General features: G+C 44.3%; 1 protein-coding gene across 1 annotated transcript in view; it reads left to right on the top strand.

Annotated features, from left to right (window-relative positions):
* The first annotated feature begins 2,788 nt into the window (after positions 1 to 2,788).
* Positions 2,789 to 18,819, top strand: part of OLFML1 (olfactomedin like 1) — a 30,591-nt gene continuing 14,560 nt past the window's right edge. Inside the window, exons 1-2 of the mRNA XM_027563176.1 lie at positions 2,789 to 3,374; positions 6,114 to 6,402. Of these exons, the coding sequence (XP_027418977.1) occupies positions 3,246 to 3,374; positions 6,114 to 6,402 (418 nt within the window). The 5' untranslated portion in view covers positions 2,789 to 3,245. The remainder of the gene's footprint in view (positions 3,375 to 6,113; positions 6,403 to 18,819) is intronic.

Consider the following 18,819-nt stretch of genomic DNA (forward strand, 5'->3'; position numbering starts at 1 on the left):
GTAGGGTCAGTTAATATGGAGGCACCAAGCCAAAGGACCACCAGTGATGAAGATAGCAAAGAATTCCAGGAGGACTGGGAAGCTGAGTGAGATCAGCCTCAGTGGGCTGGTTAGGCTGGGCGTTGATGTGTCCAGTTCTGACTTGTCCCTTAAGGAAAAATAGCAACTCAGGGCTGGGCTTACAGGTCAAGGACTAGTGACTCAGATCCAGCCACACTGGGGACATGGTCGTAATTGTCAAGGGCTTAAGTTTCCTCTCTCAGGATACCAGGGCAGGAGAGCAGAGGATCACAAGTGTCACACACACAAGTGTTAGTCTCTCAGTCCTGCCCGACTCTTTGCAACCCCATGGACTGCAGCCCACCAGGCTCCTCTGTCCATGGGATTTTCCAGGCAAGGATACTGGAGTGGGGTGCCATTGCCTTCTCCAGGGGGTCTTCAGTTGCAAAGGAGAAAAGGGAGTCACTGTGCTTGGCCACTGTCCTTCCTAAGGAGATTGCAGCAGTGATCAAGGCCAGAGATTAAATGTAAGGGAGGCAGAAGGGCCAAATGAATGATTTTATCCCAACAGCAGGCTGAGGGCACCAGGCCATCTTTTCTTTCCATTGAGTTAAGGTCTGCTCTGAATAAGAAAGGCCACGGTTGGCCACTGTATATCAGTCAAAGCTGTGATTATCTCTGAAGTGAGTTTAATTTTCCTTTGTGAGATTTCTGGTCATAAGAACATGAGGGTTTCCATTCTGGTTCTGCCTCATGGCTCATCAATCCTAATGGGTTAGGGGTTCCAGCTGCAGACTTTACTGCCTTGGGAATCACGAGAGTAAAATCACCAAGCAAGACCAGGTGTGGGCAGTTAGAGGTCAGAGGCCAGGTGTGTCTCTATGAAGCAGGTGAATGAGGAGAGAGCGTGTGGGGCAGAGCGGGAGTGTCTGCCAGGACTGAACTAAGGGCCTCTGAGGCCAAGCTCTTTGGAGCTCCTTTCAGAGGCATGTGGACAAGGGCAGCCCTGGAAGCAGCCCAAGGACACATAGTACAATAAGGCCTCTTGCTTCGTTCTGAGTCTCCAGTAATCCTCCACATGCCATTAGTGTTGAATATATGTGTGTGCATCCATGCTCAGTCTTGTCTAACTCTTTATGGCCCCATGGACTGTAGCCCATCAGGCTCCTCTGTCCATAGTTTCCCAGGCAAAATTACTGGAGTGAGCTGCCATTTTCTACTCCAGGGGATGCTCCCAACCAGGGATCGAACCCGCATCTCTTTCATTTCCTGGATTGGCAGGCAGATTCTTTACCACTGTGCCCTCTGGAAAGCCTCTAGTATTGAATGTATGCTGCTGTTACTGCTAAGTCTCTTCAGTTGTGTCCAACTCTGTGCGACCCCATAGACGTCAGCCCTCCAGGCTCCCCCGTCCCTGGGATTCTCCAGGCAAGAACACTGGAATGGGTTGCCATTTCCTTCTCCAAATTGAATGTATATTTCATTGTAAAAATAATGTAACCATGCTATAGAAAACCAAGAAAAAGTGTACCCCAGGAAAATGCCGCCTCCTAAAAATTGTGTTTCACCTCCGCTGGATCTTATCCATCTTAGTTCACTATCTCACAGTTAGGAGTTGAGGCATTCATCAAGAAAATCAACCAGACACTGTTGACATAAAACTTTATTTTAAAAAGGCAAGTATGAGAGTTTTCCAAAAGAGCCTTCTTACTTGGGGAAGGAGGCTGAGCGGGCAGTATTTTTAATGAGAATTTAAGAGGAAGGGTGAGCAGAATTTCATCTATTTCAGAGAATTTCTTTGCCTCTTGATGTCCACAGAGAATTTGTTCTAGGACCAGCCCATTCTCTGTCCTTCATCCCAAAGACACCAAAATCCCACAGTACTCACATCCCCTTACATGATGTGACTTAGTACACTTACATCCGCAGACATAGGGGCCTGAACGTTGTCAAAGATAGTTCTTAGAAATAGGGATTGTTCTTAAGGATGAGGAACTGTTGTCTGAGATGATACCAAGAGGGTGAGGAGGGACAGTTAGGGGCTAAAGTCACTTGAAAGAGAGGTAGAGGAACAACTAATGGGAACAAGGACATGCAGGGGCAACGCTGGAAAATTCTTTTAGTGTCTCTTGCAGGGATCAAATACAAACCCAGGTCTCTGACTCCTGGTCAGAGTTCTTTTCACTTCTCAAAGATGCCCCAACCTTCTCCACTTTGGTGATTGAGAAAGAACCATGAGTATACTGGACCCAACCACAGAAGGAGAGGTTAAAATAAGTAGGCCTGAACAGAAAAGGCAAAAAATCGAAAGAATTTACCACTTTGTACTAAGAATGTGAGTTGAGTCCTTTGTATGGCTGGCTTGTTGCTTCCGGTGAAGGGAACTCTGCTACTGGAGAGTGAAAAAACTCAAGGACTTCCTCACTAAGGAAGAGTTAGTGATGGTTTGGCTCTGAAAGTGCCCCTGTATCAGCAATTGTTTGGTTCTTAATGAAACTCTTCTGAGCTTGAATTTCAGATTCCTCAGCTATCTCCCTGGGTGGCTAGGCATGTGGCCCATTGGAGCTCTCTTTCCCAAGGGGCAATGGGGCCTGTGCCCTGCCTGCTCCAAGACGGAGGTGTAAGAGAGCTTTCATTTTTTTTTCCCTTGCTGTGCCTTTAAGAGCTGCAGGAATGCAAAGAGAGTCTGGAGGCGGGGTGGGGTCTCCCATCAGGATTTCTGGGAAAAGGATCTCGGGAATTTTGGCCAGAAACTAAAATGGGAGTCCAGCTCTGAGAAGTTGGGGGTGGTGTGTATGGGGTCAGGGCTGTGATTGGACTGCAGAGTTCTCTAGGGAGGAGGAAAGCAAAAGTAAAAAGAAAAGAGCGGGGCAGAGGGGAGAAATCCTCCCGGCCCCCCTCCCCACCCCAGGCACACTCACCCATGCCTGAAGAGGGGGCAGCCACTATCTGCAGAGGGTCCCCATGTGTCAAAGGTGATGGCAGCAGATGCTGGACCCAGGGAACTCTCTACCCCGAGTTGGCCTGCAAGGCCTCCAGGGACGACTTGCCAACAGCTGGACTTGATCACCAGTTTGCAAAGTGAGATCACGCATCAGAGGGAGTAACTAGCAGACTTTGCTGTCCGGCTGTTTTTGGAGGATTTTCTCAGCAGCGGCTAGAAAGCAGGAGACCACCACCCTAACCCTTGAGTCTTCTTCAAGAAGCAGCAGCAGAAGAGATTCCCGCCCTGGGTGGTTTGCAGGATGATGCTGGCTCTTAGGCGAGCTTGCATTTTCAGGGCTCTGGTCTTCATGGCCTTCCTGCCCCCACCGCAACGCGCCCAGGACCCGGCCATGGTGCACTATATCTATCAGCGCTTTCAAGTCTTGGAGGTAGGTGGCATCCATGCCCCTGACCCAGGGAACCTGCCTCCCAGAAGTCACTTTTTCTTACCCATGCTTCCCTACCTACTGGGATGTGTTTTTCCAGATAGTGAATGATAAGACTGCTAAGGGTACACTGAATATTTTTCATTGTCTAGTGGTTTCTTGAGCAGTTTTCTCTGTTACCTGATCTGGCAGTTTCTCTCATCTGTAAAATGGGGCCATTAATAGAATTTACCTCTTACTAATATTCAGAAGGTTTAATAAATTAATTCCACTTAGAACCTTGCCTGGCATGGTGGTAAATGTCTAAAATGTTATTATTCAATTGCTCAGTTTTTAAAATAGGAAAATTAAACATTTTGGTCATGTTTTCTTCATGTTTTACTATATCAGGAGGACAGCACATTTTAGTTTTCTTTGTATCTTTTAATGGTGAGACTTTAGGTCACTGTAAATAGTCATGATATTGGCTTCCTGAGAAGCTCGTGCTTCTTTTGCTGAACTGGCTTTGGTTTTAGAAATGAGCAGGTTTCAGCAGTGTTAGAGAGGAAGTTTCAGGGCCTTTTTCCCAAGTGTTGTAGCTGCCACTTCATTAAAATTTGCAAAACCCAACATTTTTGCGGCAGGGACAGACTCCCTGGGGCAAATGTAACCCTCTGCCCTAACCTTTAACACACCCTGGCATGGACATCAGCTATTTCTTATGTCCCGCCTTGCTTTTGTACAAGTTAAATTCTGATAAATTATTTCCCTTCTCTGAAAGACACGCTTATCTCTGGTATTTAGTTTCTACATTTCCTGAAAACTCTTTAAGTCCAAACTATTTGGTTGAAATAGAACTAAGTGTTCTATTCCAGGGTAGAACACTTCCTCAGAGCAGGCTGCACTGGGTTTCTGAGGTCCTGTGATCCGAGGCCTGAGAGCCACAGATGGAATGTTCCCAGGCCAATGGCCTCTTGCCGCTGCCTCACTGGTTCTCTCCTCAGAGACCTTCCCGATCTCACTTTCTTACGTGTGCCTGAATTACGCTCAGCTGTGGTCCTTCTTCATTTGCCGCAGCCCTGCCTTGGGGTTCAGTGCCAGTCTCATCCCTGCAAGCTTTCCACAAGACTTGAGTCTGCCTGCAGACAAGGGTATTGAGTACAGATGGATATGTTCATAGCTATGAATGTGGACTGAAAAGAAGAGGGTGTGATTCATGTAGGTCTTCCCACCCTGACTGTGGTGACCTCAGGAGGAAGCCAAGCCCTGGGTGGCTCCACTGTTGGCCAGGCAAACATGTGCCAAGTGATGCGATCCCACATCCAGGGGTGTGTGGGGTGGGGGTGGGGTAAGAATAAAAGAGGATAGATTTAGGCAATTTCTCTCTCCTCTCTCTCTTTCCCTCTCATCCTCTCTGTTTCTATCTCTGTCTCTCTCCCTCCCTCTCACACACCTTTCTCTCTCTCAATCTCTCTTTCATTCTTCACTGAACAGTCTTACATCCTGCTGTCCAAAGTATATATTTTTACAGCTTTTGTGGAGAGCATTTTGGTAAACCACCAGATGGTCTTTAAGTATACATCCTGATCCAGAAACCCATCCCATTTCCTTCATTCACTTATTCCTTTTTAAAAAAATATTTTTTTAAGCTATTTATCTTTGGCTGCTCTGGATCTTTGTTGCTCTGCACGGCTTTTCTCTGGTTGGAGCTGGTGGGGACCACTCTTAGTTGCTGTGCTCGGGCTTCTTGCTGTGGTGGCTTCTCTTGTCGAGCACAGGCTCACAGTGAGCCAGCCTCAGTACTTGCCGCACGTGGGCCCAGGAGTTGCGGCTCCAGGGCTCTAGCGAGCAGGCTCAGTAGCTGTGGCACATGGGCGTAGTTGCTCCATGGCATGTGGAATCTTCCTGGACCAAGGATTGAACCTGTGTCCCTGCAATGGCAGGCAGACTCCTAACCACTGGACCACCAGGAAAGACCCCTTAACTTATTCTTTTATTCAGTAAGTTCATATTAAGTGTGACTATGTGCCAGGTGCTGGGGATGGAGCTTACATCTGGAAATGTATCCTAAGCAAATAATCAGAGAAGTATAAATGTATAAAGACAAAGATTTTCTTCACCATTGTTTGAGTGGCAGATCATTGAAAATTATGTAAATGTCTGTTATGTTTATGTGTATGTCAGTCGCCCAGTCACATCTGACTCTTTGTACCCCATGGACTGTAGCCCACCAGGCTCCTCTGTCCATGGGATCCTCCAGGCAAGAATACTAGAATGGGTTACCATTTCCTTCTCTAGGGGATCTTCCCAACCCAGGGATCGAACCTGGGTCTCCCACATTGCAGGCAGATTCTTTACCATCTGAGCCACCAGGGAAGCCCAAATGTTCATTAGAAAGACTCTAATCAATTTAATGGAATTATGTTATTAAAATTATGGTATAAATATATATTAATTTGTATTGAAATATGTTCACAATATATCAGCAAATTAAAAATATGTTATAAAACAAACATGTAGCAAAATCACATTAACATATGTTTATACGTGTATGACTAAATGCATAGGAAAACCTAAAGATGTGTACACCAAAGTTTCAATAGTTCTTTGAGTTAAGGAATTATGGGTGATTTTTTTTTTAAATTTCACCCCCTTTTAGCTGTTTGTATTTTAAAAGTCTGTTTCTATGAATAAGAGTTATTGACATTACTTGGGCAATTTAAATAACTGGAAATAATTTGAGAATTTATTTTCTGACTGAAGCAAGGACTGCAGAAATGTACCCAAGCAACGAGAGCATACATTCAAGATTTCCAAGAGTTCTCGAAAAACATCTCCATTATGTTGGGACAATGTCACACCTACACAAGTGAGTACAAGAGCGCAGTCCACAACCTGGCGCTGAGAGTGGAGCGCGCCCAGCGGGAGATCGACTACCTGGAGTACCTGCGGGAAGCTGACGCGTGTGTAGAGTCAGAGGACAAGGTGCTGGCAGAAAAGCTAGTCCAAGAGGCTGAGGAAGACCAAAGGATCCGGATGCTACTAAATGCAAGTAAGAGAGCCACATCTTTACCACCCCTTCTGGGGACTTTCAGAACACAGACCTCACATAGGTAGGGAGACCGACCAAGTAAGAACTGGGTGTGTGCTCTTGTGGGCACGTGCTGGGAGAGAAATCTTATCAAGGAACAGGTATCCAAAGGAAAATGTATTCTCAGAAAGCAGCTTTCCCTTTTTCAGAGAGTTCCTAAAACCTCCATAGAAGATCAGGGTGATGGTGTCAGAAGTCAACCCAGAAAGGGCTTAGTTTGGTAGAGGTGTGTGGTCCCATCCTTCCATGGAGAGTGGCAGGTGGGTGGATTCTCTCAGTGCCCTGGGAGTAGGGAGAGTGTGCCAAGAAGCAATATAAAATTGGAAATGGCAACAGCCAATCCTCAGGGCCAAGGACTGCTGTGAATTATTATTGTTTGTGCTGTTGGGATGCTGATATATTCAAGATATTTATCTCCAATCTTAGGATCCATCAGAATCACTTCCAGGCCATTAAGAATAAGGATTAGGAGCTCAAATGAAAATAACAAGTATCAAGCAACAAAATCATAAATGAGAAGGAAAATTTCCTGTGCATGAGTCCATCTCATTAAAAACAATGAGGGAGATAAGTCCATGCCTCAGAGGCTGTATTCTGAGATGGTTTCATTGAAAATAGAAAAACTTTATGCGCTAACTATGCCTGCCCCAAATATGAGAAAATTCCATCAGGTAAACAAGATATAAGCAGCTGAATGCCATCTTTAGGCCAAGCGTTGCATGTATCTTTTCCATGTAATCCTTGTAAAAGCTCCTTTGGTCATTTATAAGAAAGGTCTTCCCAAATGAGGTGACTTCTGATCTGAGTTTCGAACATAGTAGAGAGGATAAGCAGAGGCCGAGTCAAGCGAGAGTGGCAACAGATCAAAAGCAAGTAGCACTTGCACACACAGATCTGCAGGGACGGCTGAGTGGAGGCTGTGTGGGGCAGGAGAGTGCCGGGGGGGCAAGGCTGAAGGGTCAGTAGCACCCAGATAGTGAAAGATCTTGCTTGCCAAGTTCAGAGGGTTGAACTTGACTAAAGAAACTACTGAGAACCATTGAACAATGTTTGAAGGGTGTTTAAGATTTTCGTTTTTTTTGTTTTTTTTTTTTTTTTTATTGGAGTACAATTGCTTTACAACATTGTCTTAGTTTCTACTGTACAACATGAGAGAATCAGCTATATGTTCAGTTCAGTTCAGTCACTCAGTCGTGTCCGACTCTTTGTGACCCCATGGACTAAAGCACGCCAGGCCTTCCTGTCCATCACCAACTCCCGGAGTTTACTCAGACTCATGTCCATTGAGTCGGTGATGCCATCCAACCATCTCATCCTCTGTCGTCCCCTTCTCCTCCCAACTTCAATCTTTCCCAGCATCACGGTCTTTTCAAATGAGTCAGTTCTTTGCATCATGTAGCCAAAGTATTGGAATTTCAGCTTCAGCATCAGTCTTCCAATGAATATTCAGGACTGATTTCCTTTAGGATGGACTGGTTGGATCTTCTTGTAGTCCAAGGGACTCTCGAGAGTCTTCTCCAACACCACAGTTCAAAAGCATCAATTCTTCAGTGCACAGCTTTCTTTATAGTCCAACTCTCACATCCATACATGACTACTGGAAAAACTATAGCCTTGACTAGATGGACCTTTGTTGGCAAAGTAATGTCTCTGCTTTTTACTATGCTATCTAGGTTGGTCATAAGTTTTCTTCCAAGGAGGAAGCGTCTTTTAATTTCATGGCTGCAGTCACCATCTGCAGTGATTTTGGAGCCCACGCCCCCCCCCCAACACCAAAAAAAAAGTCTGTCACTGTTTCCCCTGTTTCCCCATCTATTTGCCATGAAGTGATGGGACCAGATGCCATGATCTTCGTTTTTTGAATGTTGAGCTTTAAGCCAACTTTTTCACTCTCCTCTTTCATTTTCATCAAGAGGCTTTTTAGTTCTTCTTCGCTTTCTGCCATGAGGATGGTGTCATCTGCATATTTGAGGTTATTGGTATTTCTTCCAGCAATCTTGATTCCAGCTTGTACTTCATCCAGCCCAGCATTTCTCATGATGTACTCTGCATATAAGTTAAATAAGCAGGGTGACAATATACAGTCTTGATGTGCTCTTTTCCCAATTTGGAACCAGTCTGTTGTTCCATGTCCAGTTCTAACTGTTGATTCCTGACCTGCACACAGATTTCTCAAGAGGCAGGTCAGGTGGTCTGGTATTCCCATCTCCTGAAGAATTTTCCACAGTTTGTTGTGATCCACACAGTCAAAGGCTTTGGCATAGTCAATAAAGCAGAAGTAGATGCTTTTCTGGAACTCTTGATTTTTCAGTAATCCAATGGATGTTGGCAATTTGGTCTCTCGTTCCTCTGTCTTTTCTAAAACCAGCTTGAACATCTGGAAGTTCACGGTTCACATATTGCTGAAGCCTGGCTTGGAGAATTTTCAGCATTACTTTACTAGCATGTGAGATGAGTGCAATTGTGTGGTAGTTTGAGCATTCTTTGGCATTGTCTTTCTTTGGGATTGGAATGAAAACTGACCTTTTCCAGTCCTGTAGCCACTGCTGAGTTTTCTGAATTTGCTGGCATATTGAGTGCAGCACTTTCACAGCATCATCTTTCAGGATTTGAAATAGCTTGACTGGAATTCCATCCCCTCCACTAGCTTTGTTCGTAGTGATGCTCCCTAAGGCCCACCTGACTTCACATTCCAGATGTCTGGCTCTAGGTGAGTGGTCATACCATCGTGATTATCTTGGTTGTGAAGATCTTTTTTGCATAGTTCTTCTGTGTATTCTTGCCACCTCTTCTTAATATCTTTGGCTTCCATTATGTCCATACTGTTTCTGTCCTATATGTATGTGAATATCTATGTGTATATACACATATGTGTGTGTTTATTTATATATATATATATACACACATACACATATATACACACACACCCTCCTTCTTATGCCTCCCTCCACTATTGAGCAATTTTAAGCAGAGCCCTGCAGAGTGGGCAATGGCACCCCACTCCAGTACTCTTGCCTAGAGAATCCCATAGACGGAGGAGTCTGGAGGGCTGCAGTCCATGGGGTCGCTGAGGGTCAGACACGACTGAGCGACTTCACTTTCACTTTTAACTTTCATGCATTGGAAAAGGAAATGGCAACCCACTCCGGTATTCTTGCCTGGAGAATCCCGGGGACGGGGGAGCCTGATGGGCTGCTGTCTATGGGGTCGCACAGAGTCGGACACGACTGAAGTGACTTAGCAGCAGCAGCAAGCAGAGCCCTGAGAGGTGGGAACAGGGCAAGACTAAAGAGACACTAATTAGGGAAATGCTGCAGTAAATGGGCAACAAGTTATCATCTCTGCATGAAGTGTCAGTGGGGTGGAGAAGGACAGATGGATTTGAGAGTCATTGAAAGTCGGCATAGGCATGGCTTTGTGACTGATAATTGAATGTGAAAAATAAGTGAGAAGGGTAAGTCCAAGATGCTTCCTAGGTTTGGTGCTTAGGCCTTTGGGTGGTTGGTCTGAAATATGTTGAGACAGGAAACCCAGGAGACATTTTGGAGCACTTACTACTTCACTCTTTTGGGGTTTTTTTTCCTGGAGCACTTTTTACTCTGAGGTCTTCTAGTTCATTTATTTGCTTGCTGTTCATTTTATGCCTCCTCATCTCATATAAGAGCCTGGATCCTGTGTTTCACATTCAGTGCTGAGTCCCAGCGCCTAGAATACTGTCGATGTTCAATAAATATTTGTCAGTGAGTAACTAAGTGAACAAATGAATGAATGGGCAGGGGGATTATTAGCATGGGCAGAGGAGTTATTAGGTTTTGGTAGATAAAAGAACATCTTATCTGTGAGTCATAAGACAGAGAGGAGAGTGCCTTATCTACAAGAAGAAGCACTTAGTCAAACTGGTCAAGTGAGTGGTCCTTTTCAGCCTTGTCTTGAGATGAACCTCCTCCTTCTGAGAGGAAGCATGCGTGCATGCTAAGTCACTTCAGTCATGTCCACCTCTGTGACTCTATGGACTATAGTCCTCCAGGCTCCTCTGTCCATGGGATTCTCCAGGCAAGAATACTGGAGTGGGTTGCCATTTCCTCCTCCAGGGGATCTTCCCAGCTCAGGGATCAAACTTGTGTCTCATAAATCTCCTGCATTGGTACACATGTTCTTTACCACTAGCACCATCTGGGAATACTCAGAGAGGGAACAGCTGAGGGAGAACATGGGTCTATGGATTAGGCATAAGGGTAAGGATGAGCCAGTGGAAAATGAACAGCTCCCTAAAATGCTGACCAGGAGGGAAGAGTGGCTGCTAATGTAGCCTGAGCTAGAATGTGCCTGAACTTTCATGCTGAGGGTCAGGGAGGACCCCAAGCCTGAACCGTGGTGCTGGATTGGATCCCTGAGACACTCTAAACCCCTCAGGCCTTGAGGTGGCCCCTTTCTATTCCACCTAGAGCTCAACAGAGGTCCTGAGTCTGGACTTTCTGTTTTTACAACCCTCTCCTCTGCCTCATCCCTCACACCCCGGATGCCTAAAATATTCCCTCTCCCAGCTCCATGGTGAGTGAAAACTCCTTCAGCGTTTTCAGAATTGCTGCTTCCATGCCCGTTGCCTTGGGAGCCCTCTTTTGATGATCTGTCCGTTTATGATTCAATAAGCACTTTTTGCCCCCTACTCTTGGGTGGGCCCTGTGCTCATAGCAGGGACAAAGGAGCAAGCGGAAACACACCTGTATCCCGCGCTGGCCTTCTCACCGCTTCTCTTGCCTCTGGTCTTACCTCCTGCTGCCGTCCGCTGTTACGTGCATCTTCCCACAACACACACAGATGCTCTCACTCCTCGGTGTAGACTGTTTTTGTTGTTTGTCATCAATTATCAACAGCAACAAACCCACTCAAATGTCAGCATTTTACATGGGGAAGGCCCATCACAAAGTGGCCTGAGCTGATGTCCCTCTTTTTCCCGCATAACTCACTCACATGCAGTAGCAATTTTTGTACATATATATATAGGGTAGCCATTCCCTTCTCCAGGGGATTTCCTTGACCCAGGGATTGAACCTGGGTCTCCTGCAGTGCTGGCAGATTCTTTACTGTCTGAGCCCCCAGGGAAGCCCTGGTGGGGAAACCACTCTAATATATATATAATAATTATATATATATATATTATATATATATAATATATATATAATTTTTCTGCCCACCCTTTATGACTCAAAATTGCTGTGGACTCTCCATGAACATTTCTGGGGCCCCCACTAGACAGGTTGGCCCCTAGTGCTCCCAGAGCACCTCATTCAGTCTTCTGAGGCAGCACTAACACTCAGCTACACACATCTGTGTGTAGTTGACACCTTAACCAGAATGTGAACATACCTGACGTCTTCATTCCTGTACTCACAGATCCAGGGTCAGGACCTGCCAAGGAGAAGTCTGTAAAAATTGTCTATAGAAGAGATGCCGATAGCGGGCCCCTCAGAGCTTGGTTTAGGGAAAGATGTAAACAATCCCAACTGTGTGGTTAGTGGGCTTCCCTGGTGGCTCAGAGGGTAAAGAGTCTGCCTGTAGTGTGGGAGACCCGGGTTCCATCCTTGGGTTGGGAAGATCCCCTGGAGAAGGAAATGGCAACCTACTCCAGTACTCTTGCCTGGAAAATTCCTTGGACTGAGGAACCTGGTGGGCCCCAGTCCATGGGGTCGCTCTGACCTATTGTTTGCAGAGGTTCTGTGCCCAGGGATGGACTTTGGGGTGCCAGTGTATTCCCCTTCCATGCACTGTTTGTGTTTTAAATATTGTCCCCTCCCCCATTCCTTGAGCTGTTTCTCTTAGTAGCTTTGCCTGTGTTAGTTGTGCTAATACTGTGTAACAAATTACCACAACTTTAGCAGTTTAAAATAGTATACATTTATTGGCTTAGAGTTTCTGTGGATTCAGGAGTCCAGGTACAGCTTATCTGGACATTTCGTTCAACAGTCTTTCGAGGGTACAGTCAAGGTGTTACCTGGACTACATTCTCACCTTGAGCTCAGGTCCCTCTTCCAAGCTCATTGATGTTGACAGAATTCACCTTCCTGGGGTTGTAGGATGGAGGCCCTCAGCTTCGAGAAGCCACACCTCTCCACAGGCAGCCCACAATGTGGTTGTTGCTCCTTCAAGGCCAGGAGGAGAGTGCTTCTCTTTGGGAAGTGCTCAGCCCCTGTTTTTTATCTGATTTAGGTCAAGCCCACCTATAATCATCTTCCTTTTGATTAACTCAAAGTCCACTGATTCGGGACCTTTAATATTTTTTGGCTGCACTGAGTCTTCGCTGTGGCACTTGGGCTTTTTCTCCAGTTGCAGCACATAGGCTTCTGATGTGGAACATGGGCTCTAGAGCATGTGGGCTCAGGAGTTGCAGTGCCTGGGCTCTGCAGTTTGTGGCACACAGGTTCTCTAGTTGGAGCATGCAGGCATGGTTGCCCTGAGACATGTGGGATTTTAGTTCTCTGACCAGAAATCAAATCCACATCCCCTGCAATGAAGGGCAGATTCTTAACCACAGCACCACCAGGGAAGTCCCTGGGACCTTAATTACATCTACAGAATTTCCTTAGTTTTGTCTTGTAATGTAACCTAGTCAAGCAGAACTATCATATTCACAGGTGCTGCCCTCACTCAAGGGGAGGAAGTTTGTAGGGCATGACCATGGGGGTGGGAGCCTTAGAATTCTGTGCATCCCAGCTGGTGCTGTTTCCTCTACCCACCTTCTTCCCAAAAGGCTCCCATCTTCCTGTCTTCTAACCTTGGCCGCTGGAACTGTGCCAACTCTGGAACTTCCACAGGAATTCTTAAGACTCAAGTCAAAACCCTTGTGTAGCCAAATATGGGATTATGGGCTAGGGAGGGTCACTAGAGGTCACATTAAGAGTTTCATTCATACATACGTGCCGTCTCAGAGAGTGTCTTTGAAAAACTTAGAAAGATAGGATATCATAACTTTCTCAGAAAGTTCAACATTATGCCTTAGGAGATTTCCTAAGAAATTTTGACCATCAGTCTAAATGGGATGCTAGGGATAGTAAATAAGGTAGAGTTGCTCTGTAATTAAGCCATTTTTTTTCTAGAGGTGTCCTCTAGTTTTAGCCTTTATTTAGAAGTAATCCTCAAATGATGTTCATGTGAGGTCTACAATTCCAGGGATGTTTGGGGATAAGGTAAAATTCTTAGAATCTTAACTCTAACTCATACAGACTCTCCTCTTTCTCTTTCTTTCTTTCCCCACCACCCCCCCTTTCTGTCTAACACACAATTTAGAATGCAGTGAGTGAAAGTTACCTGAATACAATTTAACTTACAAAGTCACTCCAAGTCTTTGGTACTATAATTGCTATAAGTAAAAAAAGAAATTTTGCATTGCACTTGGCAACTTACGGCAAAGCACCAGTGGCTCAGATGCCCAGATTAAGAATCTATCTAACTAACAGTCTTTGGCAGATTCCACAGGCTCCATTCTTGTGTGAATCAGAATAGTATTAACCTCTTTTTAACTTGTAAACAGCTTGTAAAGAAAAATTCTTGAGGCAGTCAAAACAAGTCATTATAGCATTATTTTATTTCCTGTTTTAGTCCAGCTCCTTTATTTGCAAGGGTGCTTGCAAATAACCTCCAATAACCCTCTCCCTACTGAAGTAAATAACTCATATCTTTTGTTAGATCATGTTTCAGAGAAAAAAGTGTATTGCTGCAAATTCACATGCCTCTGGGATCCACTCAGCTAGTATAAATGTGAGTGCCTCACATTCAAAACTGTTAAAAATCAAACAAAATAAAGCAAACAAGCAAAAATCCCACTGGAAGCCAAATAAAATGTATTTGTGAGCCAACTCCCAAGGTCCATTAGTTTGTGATGAGTGCAACAAAACATTGAGAGATGTATAGCTCTTAAATTGTAACAGAGAAGAATATCTCCCACAAAGGTGTATACACAGGTGTAAGTGCAAGAGAATATGAGAGTACTTGTGTTTGTGTGTGTGTGTATGTGCACACATACACACACAGCAGCTGCATTCACAAGTCCTGGGCAGCAATACCAAAAGTGTACATCCAGCTTATTCTATGCTGCCTACTGGAGAGTCCCATAGGTCACTGTGCTGCATTCAAAAAGGCCAGTCTACTTCTTGTGCACCCACCTGGAAGGCCTGTGATCTATGAGGATACCACTAGGACCATCACACAGGTATTAAAAGAAGGTCCCAAAATTGTTTTGGTTTTTTTTTAATATATTTATTTAATATTTATTTGGCTGTGCCGGGTCTCAGCTACAGCACGCAGTACCTTCAGTCTTCGTCGGGACATGCAGGTTTCTTAGTTTAGGCATGCAAACTCTTAGTTGCAGCACATGGGATCTTAGTTCCCTGACTAAGGATCGAACCTGGATTTAATCTCACATTGGAAGTGTAGAGTCTTAGCCACTAGACCACCAGGGAATCCCCCTTAAGTTGTTTTAGCTGATGGCTTTTGGCTCCAGGTGGAGTGAACCTCCCCATTCATTCTCCCTATGACTCATTCATTTATTCATTCACTCAACAGAAGTCTAACTGAATTTGAGAAATATGTTGGCATTATGCCAGGCATTTGAACTGGAACTTTGACTAGGATAACATTCTTGTCCTCAAGAGGCTTGCAGCCAAGTAGGGAAACCATCTAAACAAACCCAGAATAATAGATGGGATGATGGCTGCTCTGATGGAAGGTGTCACAGAAGCACAGGGGCAGGCATTAGTGTGTGGACACAGCAGTCGCAGGGCAAGGGCTTAGTTGCTCTGTGGCATGTGGGATCTTAATTCCTTGAACAGGAATTGAACTTGCATCCCCTGCATTGCAAGGCAGATTCTTAACCACTGGACCACCACAGAAGTCTCAAGCTGAGTTTTAATGTTGGAAAAGAACTAATTAAATGGAGAAGAGAGTAGAGGGCCTTTCAAGCAAATGACCAGCATATAGAGGTCCATAGGCCTAATCGGGCTTAGTGTTCTGCAGACGTCTAGTGTAGGGAGAAGTGGTAGAGAGGAGATGAAAGAAACAGACAAAAGCTAAACTCCTTTGTACCGAGCCTCTTCACCTTCTAGCTGTGGAGGATGAAAATACAATGAATAATAGTAGTTAATAGTGAGTGCTTATGATGTACCTTGTAATCTTTAAGTATTTAAAGGAGCCTTATTGGATTATATCAGGTAATTCTCACAACAAACCTATGTGATAAGTATTAGAATTAATCTTCATTTTATAGATGTGGAAATCAGGGTACTGCGTGAATAAATCATGTGAACTGTGAGGAGCTAATAATCCCAGAGGAGGATTCAAACAAAGACAGGCTGACTCCTACATGTACTAACCGTTCCCACCATGCTGTTTTGCTTACTCCTCTGTAAGCATGTGAGTGTCCGGACTCAGGTCGGTGTTTTCAGATCATTCTGGCCCCAGCGTTCAGAATGGACTGGCAGTAGGGGAGTTTGGGTGCTCATAAGAGGGAGGGACTGGAGCCAGGCAGGCCATCTCCAGGGCTGTCACAGAGGTCCTCAGGTAGAAGCCCTCTGCTCTGAGACTAAATGCCTGCACCCAGGGACCTCATTATTGTGGGACATGCGTGAACACCATATCACACCTCTTGGTCATTATTTGATGATTCCTACTCATAAACAAATTGCTTTAAATCATTCTTTCAAATCCTGGCCAAGAAGGGTCAACTCCCCTCTCCCTCTAACCCTTGGTTTTTAATTCCCTGCCTTTCCTTCACTTATTTTTAAGCAATGACATTCCTTTGCTTTCCCCACTGTTTGCTCAGTTAACAGAAGAGCCCCACCACACACTCCTGGGGTGGGAATCTCAGGAGCATTCCTTTGGGCCTCATCTGATAAGTCACCATATCCAATAGATTCTTCCTTCTGAATATCCCTCAACTTTATTCTTTACCTCTACCCTGCTCTCTCATCATCTCTAGTCCTGATTATTGTACAAGACTCCTAACTGATCTTCCTGTTCCAGGATTTCATCTTGTATTGCTACCAGGGTTATCATTGCTTTATCATCTTTCAAGGCAACTACATCCTACAGGGTAAAGCAAACCCCATAAAATAACATTAAGTCCTTTACAATTGACCCCAGTCTAACTTTCTTTAAATAATTTGTTTTGTTATTCTCTCTGAAAGTAATATCTGCTGATTAAATAAAAACCACGGACATAGTATATACTGTATCTATTGTATTTACCATTTTATAAAAGTAGATAATAAGCCAACAATTGAACACAGCACCTTTTTTTTCGTTTTTAAAAAAATTATTTTTTTATTGAAGTATAGGTGATTCACAGTGTTTCAGGTGTACAGCAAAGTGATTCAGTTTTATACATAGAAAAATTTGGTTATATGTATATATTCTTTTTCAGATTCTTTTTCATTATAGGTTATTACAAGATATGGAATATAGTTCCCTGTACTATAGAGTAAGTCCTTGTTTTTTATTTAATATGTATATTACTGTCATATCTATTAATCCCAAATTCCTAATTTGTCTCTCCCTCCCTTCCCCCTTTGGTAACCATAAGTTTTGAACACAGCAGCTTTGAACATTTCCCGCTTAGTCTTGTCCCAGTACTGTCTATCCCCATCTACCTGATTCTCTATGCTATGTTGAACCTGCTATTCTGAAAGCTTACTTTCATATAGTATATTGAAGTATACTCCATGCCTCTCTACACGGTGCATGCTCTTTCCCCAAGTCTAACACAGTGCCTGGCACAGAGTAGGGTTCAGTATTTTCTGACATTGAGGACCAGTTTATTGGAAAGTGGAAGCAACTATTTACCAGGGATTCCATTAAGCCTCTTTTGTCTGGTATGTTGTCCAATACCCATGACAACTCAGCTAGGTAGATACTATTATGACTTCTATTCAGATGATGAAACTGTGACTCAGAGTTTCCTGCTATGTTGAAGACTAAGCAGCACCCCCTAGATTCATCTCAGTTTCCCTATCTGCTCACAGTTCCCTTACCCTGGCCCCGCACCAGGTATCTGCCACAACAGTGCTATATGACAAACCACTTTGAAACTTAGTGGACTAAAACAATCATTGATTATTTCCCAGGAGTCCACGGGGCAGCTGCGCAGTTCTGTCAGCCTGGGCCAGTCTTAGCTGTTCCCGGCAGACTCCCTCGTGCATCCACCGTTAGTGGCACGTTCCCCAGGGGATGACCGGCTAAGGACGGCCTTGGCTGCAGTGGCTTGGTTCTTCTCCAGGTGGCATCTGATCTTTTGGAGGTGAACCTGGGCTTGTTCTCATGGTTGAGGAAGATGTCTGAGGGAGAGGGCACATGCATACCAAGATCTGGTTGCTTTCACCAAGTTTTTTTTTTTGCCAAAGCAAGTTCAAGTCTGGCTCTGGAGCCCATCCTTCCAATAGAACCTCTAATAACATCAGTATGAGACTTTTGGTCTTGCTGCTTTGGGAAAGAGGCAGTCATCAAGATGAGTTTTTAAGTATGCAAATATCTATATGAAGGCAATGGATGGAGCACCAGTGTGACTGAGGGGAGACTGAAGAACCTGTAAGAGGGCTGCTGCAAAGTTTAGGATGAGGTCAGCAAGTGCTACACCAGCCTACTTTGAGAAAGGATAGAACAGCATCAGTATGACTGATTGTATAAGAAGAATTCATGGCAAAATGTCAAAATGATTCTGTTTTCTAGCTAGATAAATGGGAGGATGGCAGTATCACACCTTGACACTGAGAAAATTTTCATCCTTTTCAGTTTAAGTAAGAATATTGAAGGAGAAAAAAAAAATAACCCACTATGCAGAAACCAAAACTCAGCTCAGTCTTTAAATAAAAATTAAATAAAAGCAGAAAGTTCATAATTATAAGCTTGAAATGCTTAAGATGTCGCAACAGTTAGATAACTAATGCAAAACAGAGGCTGTTTGATCAGAAATTCCTTGGAGGACTGCCAGTTCCATGCTTCACTTGTGCATGAGTGTTGACTAGCCTGGATCCTTTAGGACAACAATTCTCAAACTTTTATCTCAGAAACTCATTACATTTTTTAAAAAATTATTCAGGACCCTAGAGAGTTTTTGTTGATGTATGTTAACATCTCTAGATATTTAACATATTTACAATTAAAATAGAGAAATTGTAGTATGTGCCAGATGCTAATCTAGGACAGGATATCTAGCAGTGAACATAGCACATTAGGCAAAAAGCCCTGCCCTCATAGAACTAATATTCTATGCTATGCTATGCTATGCTAAGTCACTTCAGTCGTGTCCGACTCTGTGCGACCCCATAGACAGCAGCCCACCAGGCTCTGCCGTCCCTGGGATTCTCCAGGCAAGAATTCTGGAGTGGGTTG

This window comes from Bos indicus x Bos taurus, chromosome 15 (genome assembly GCF_003369695.1).
Source record: "Bos indicus x Bos taurus breed Angus x Brahman F1 hybrid chromosome 15, Bos_hybrid_MaternalHap_v2.0, whole genome shotgun sequence".
Taxonomy (NCBI): domain Eukaryota; kingdom Metazoa; phylum Chordata; class Mammalia; order Artiodactyla; family Bovidae; genus Bos; species Bos indicus x Bos taurus.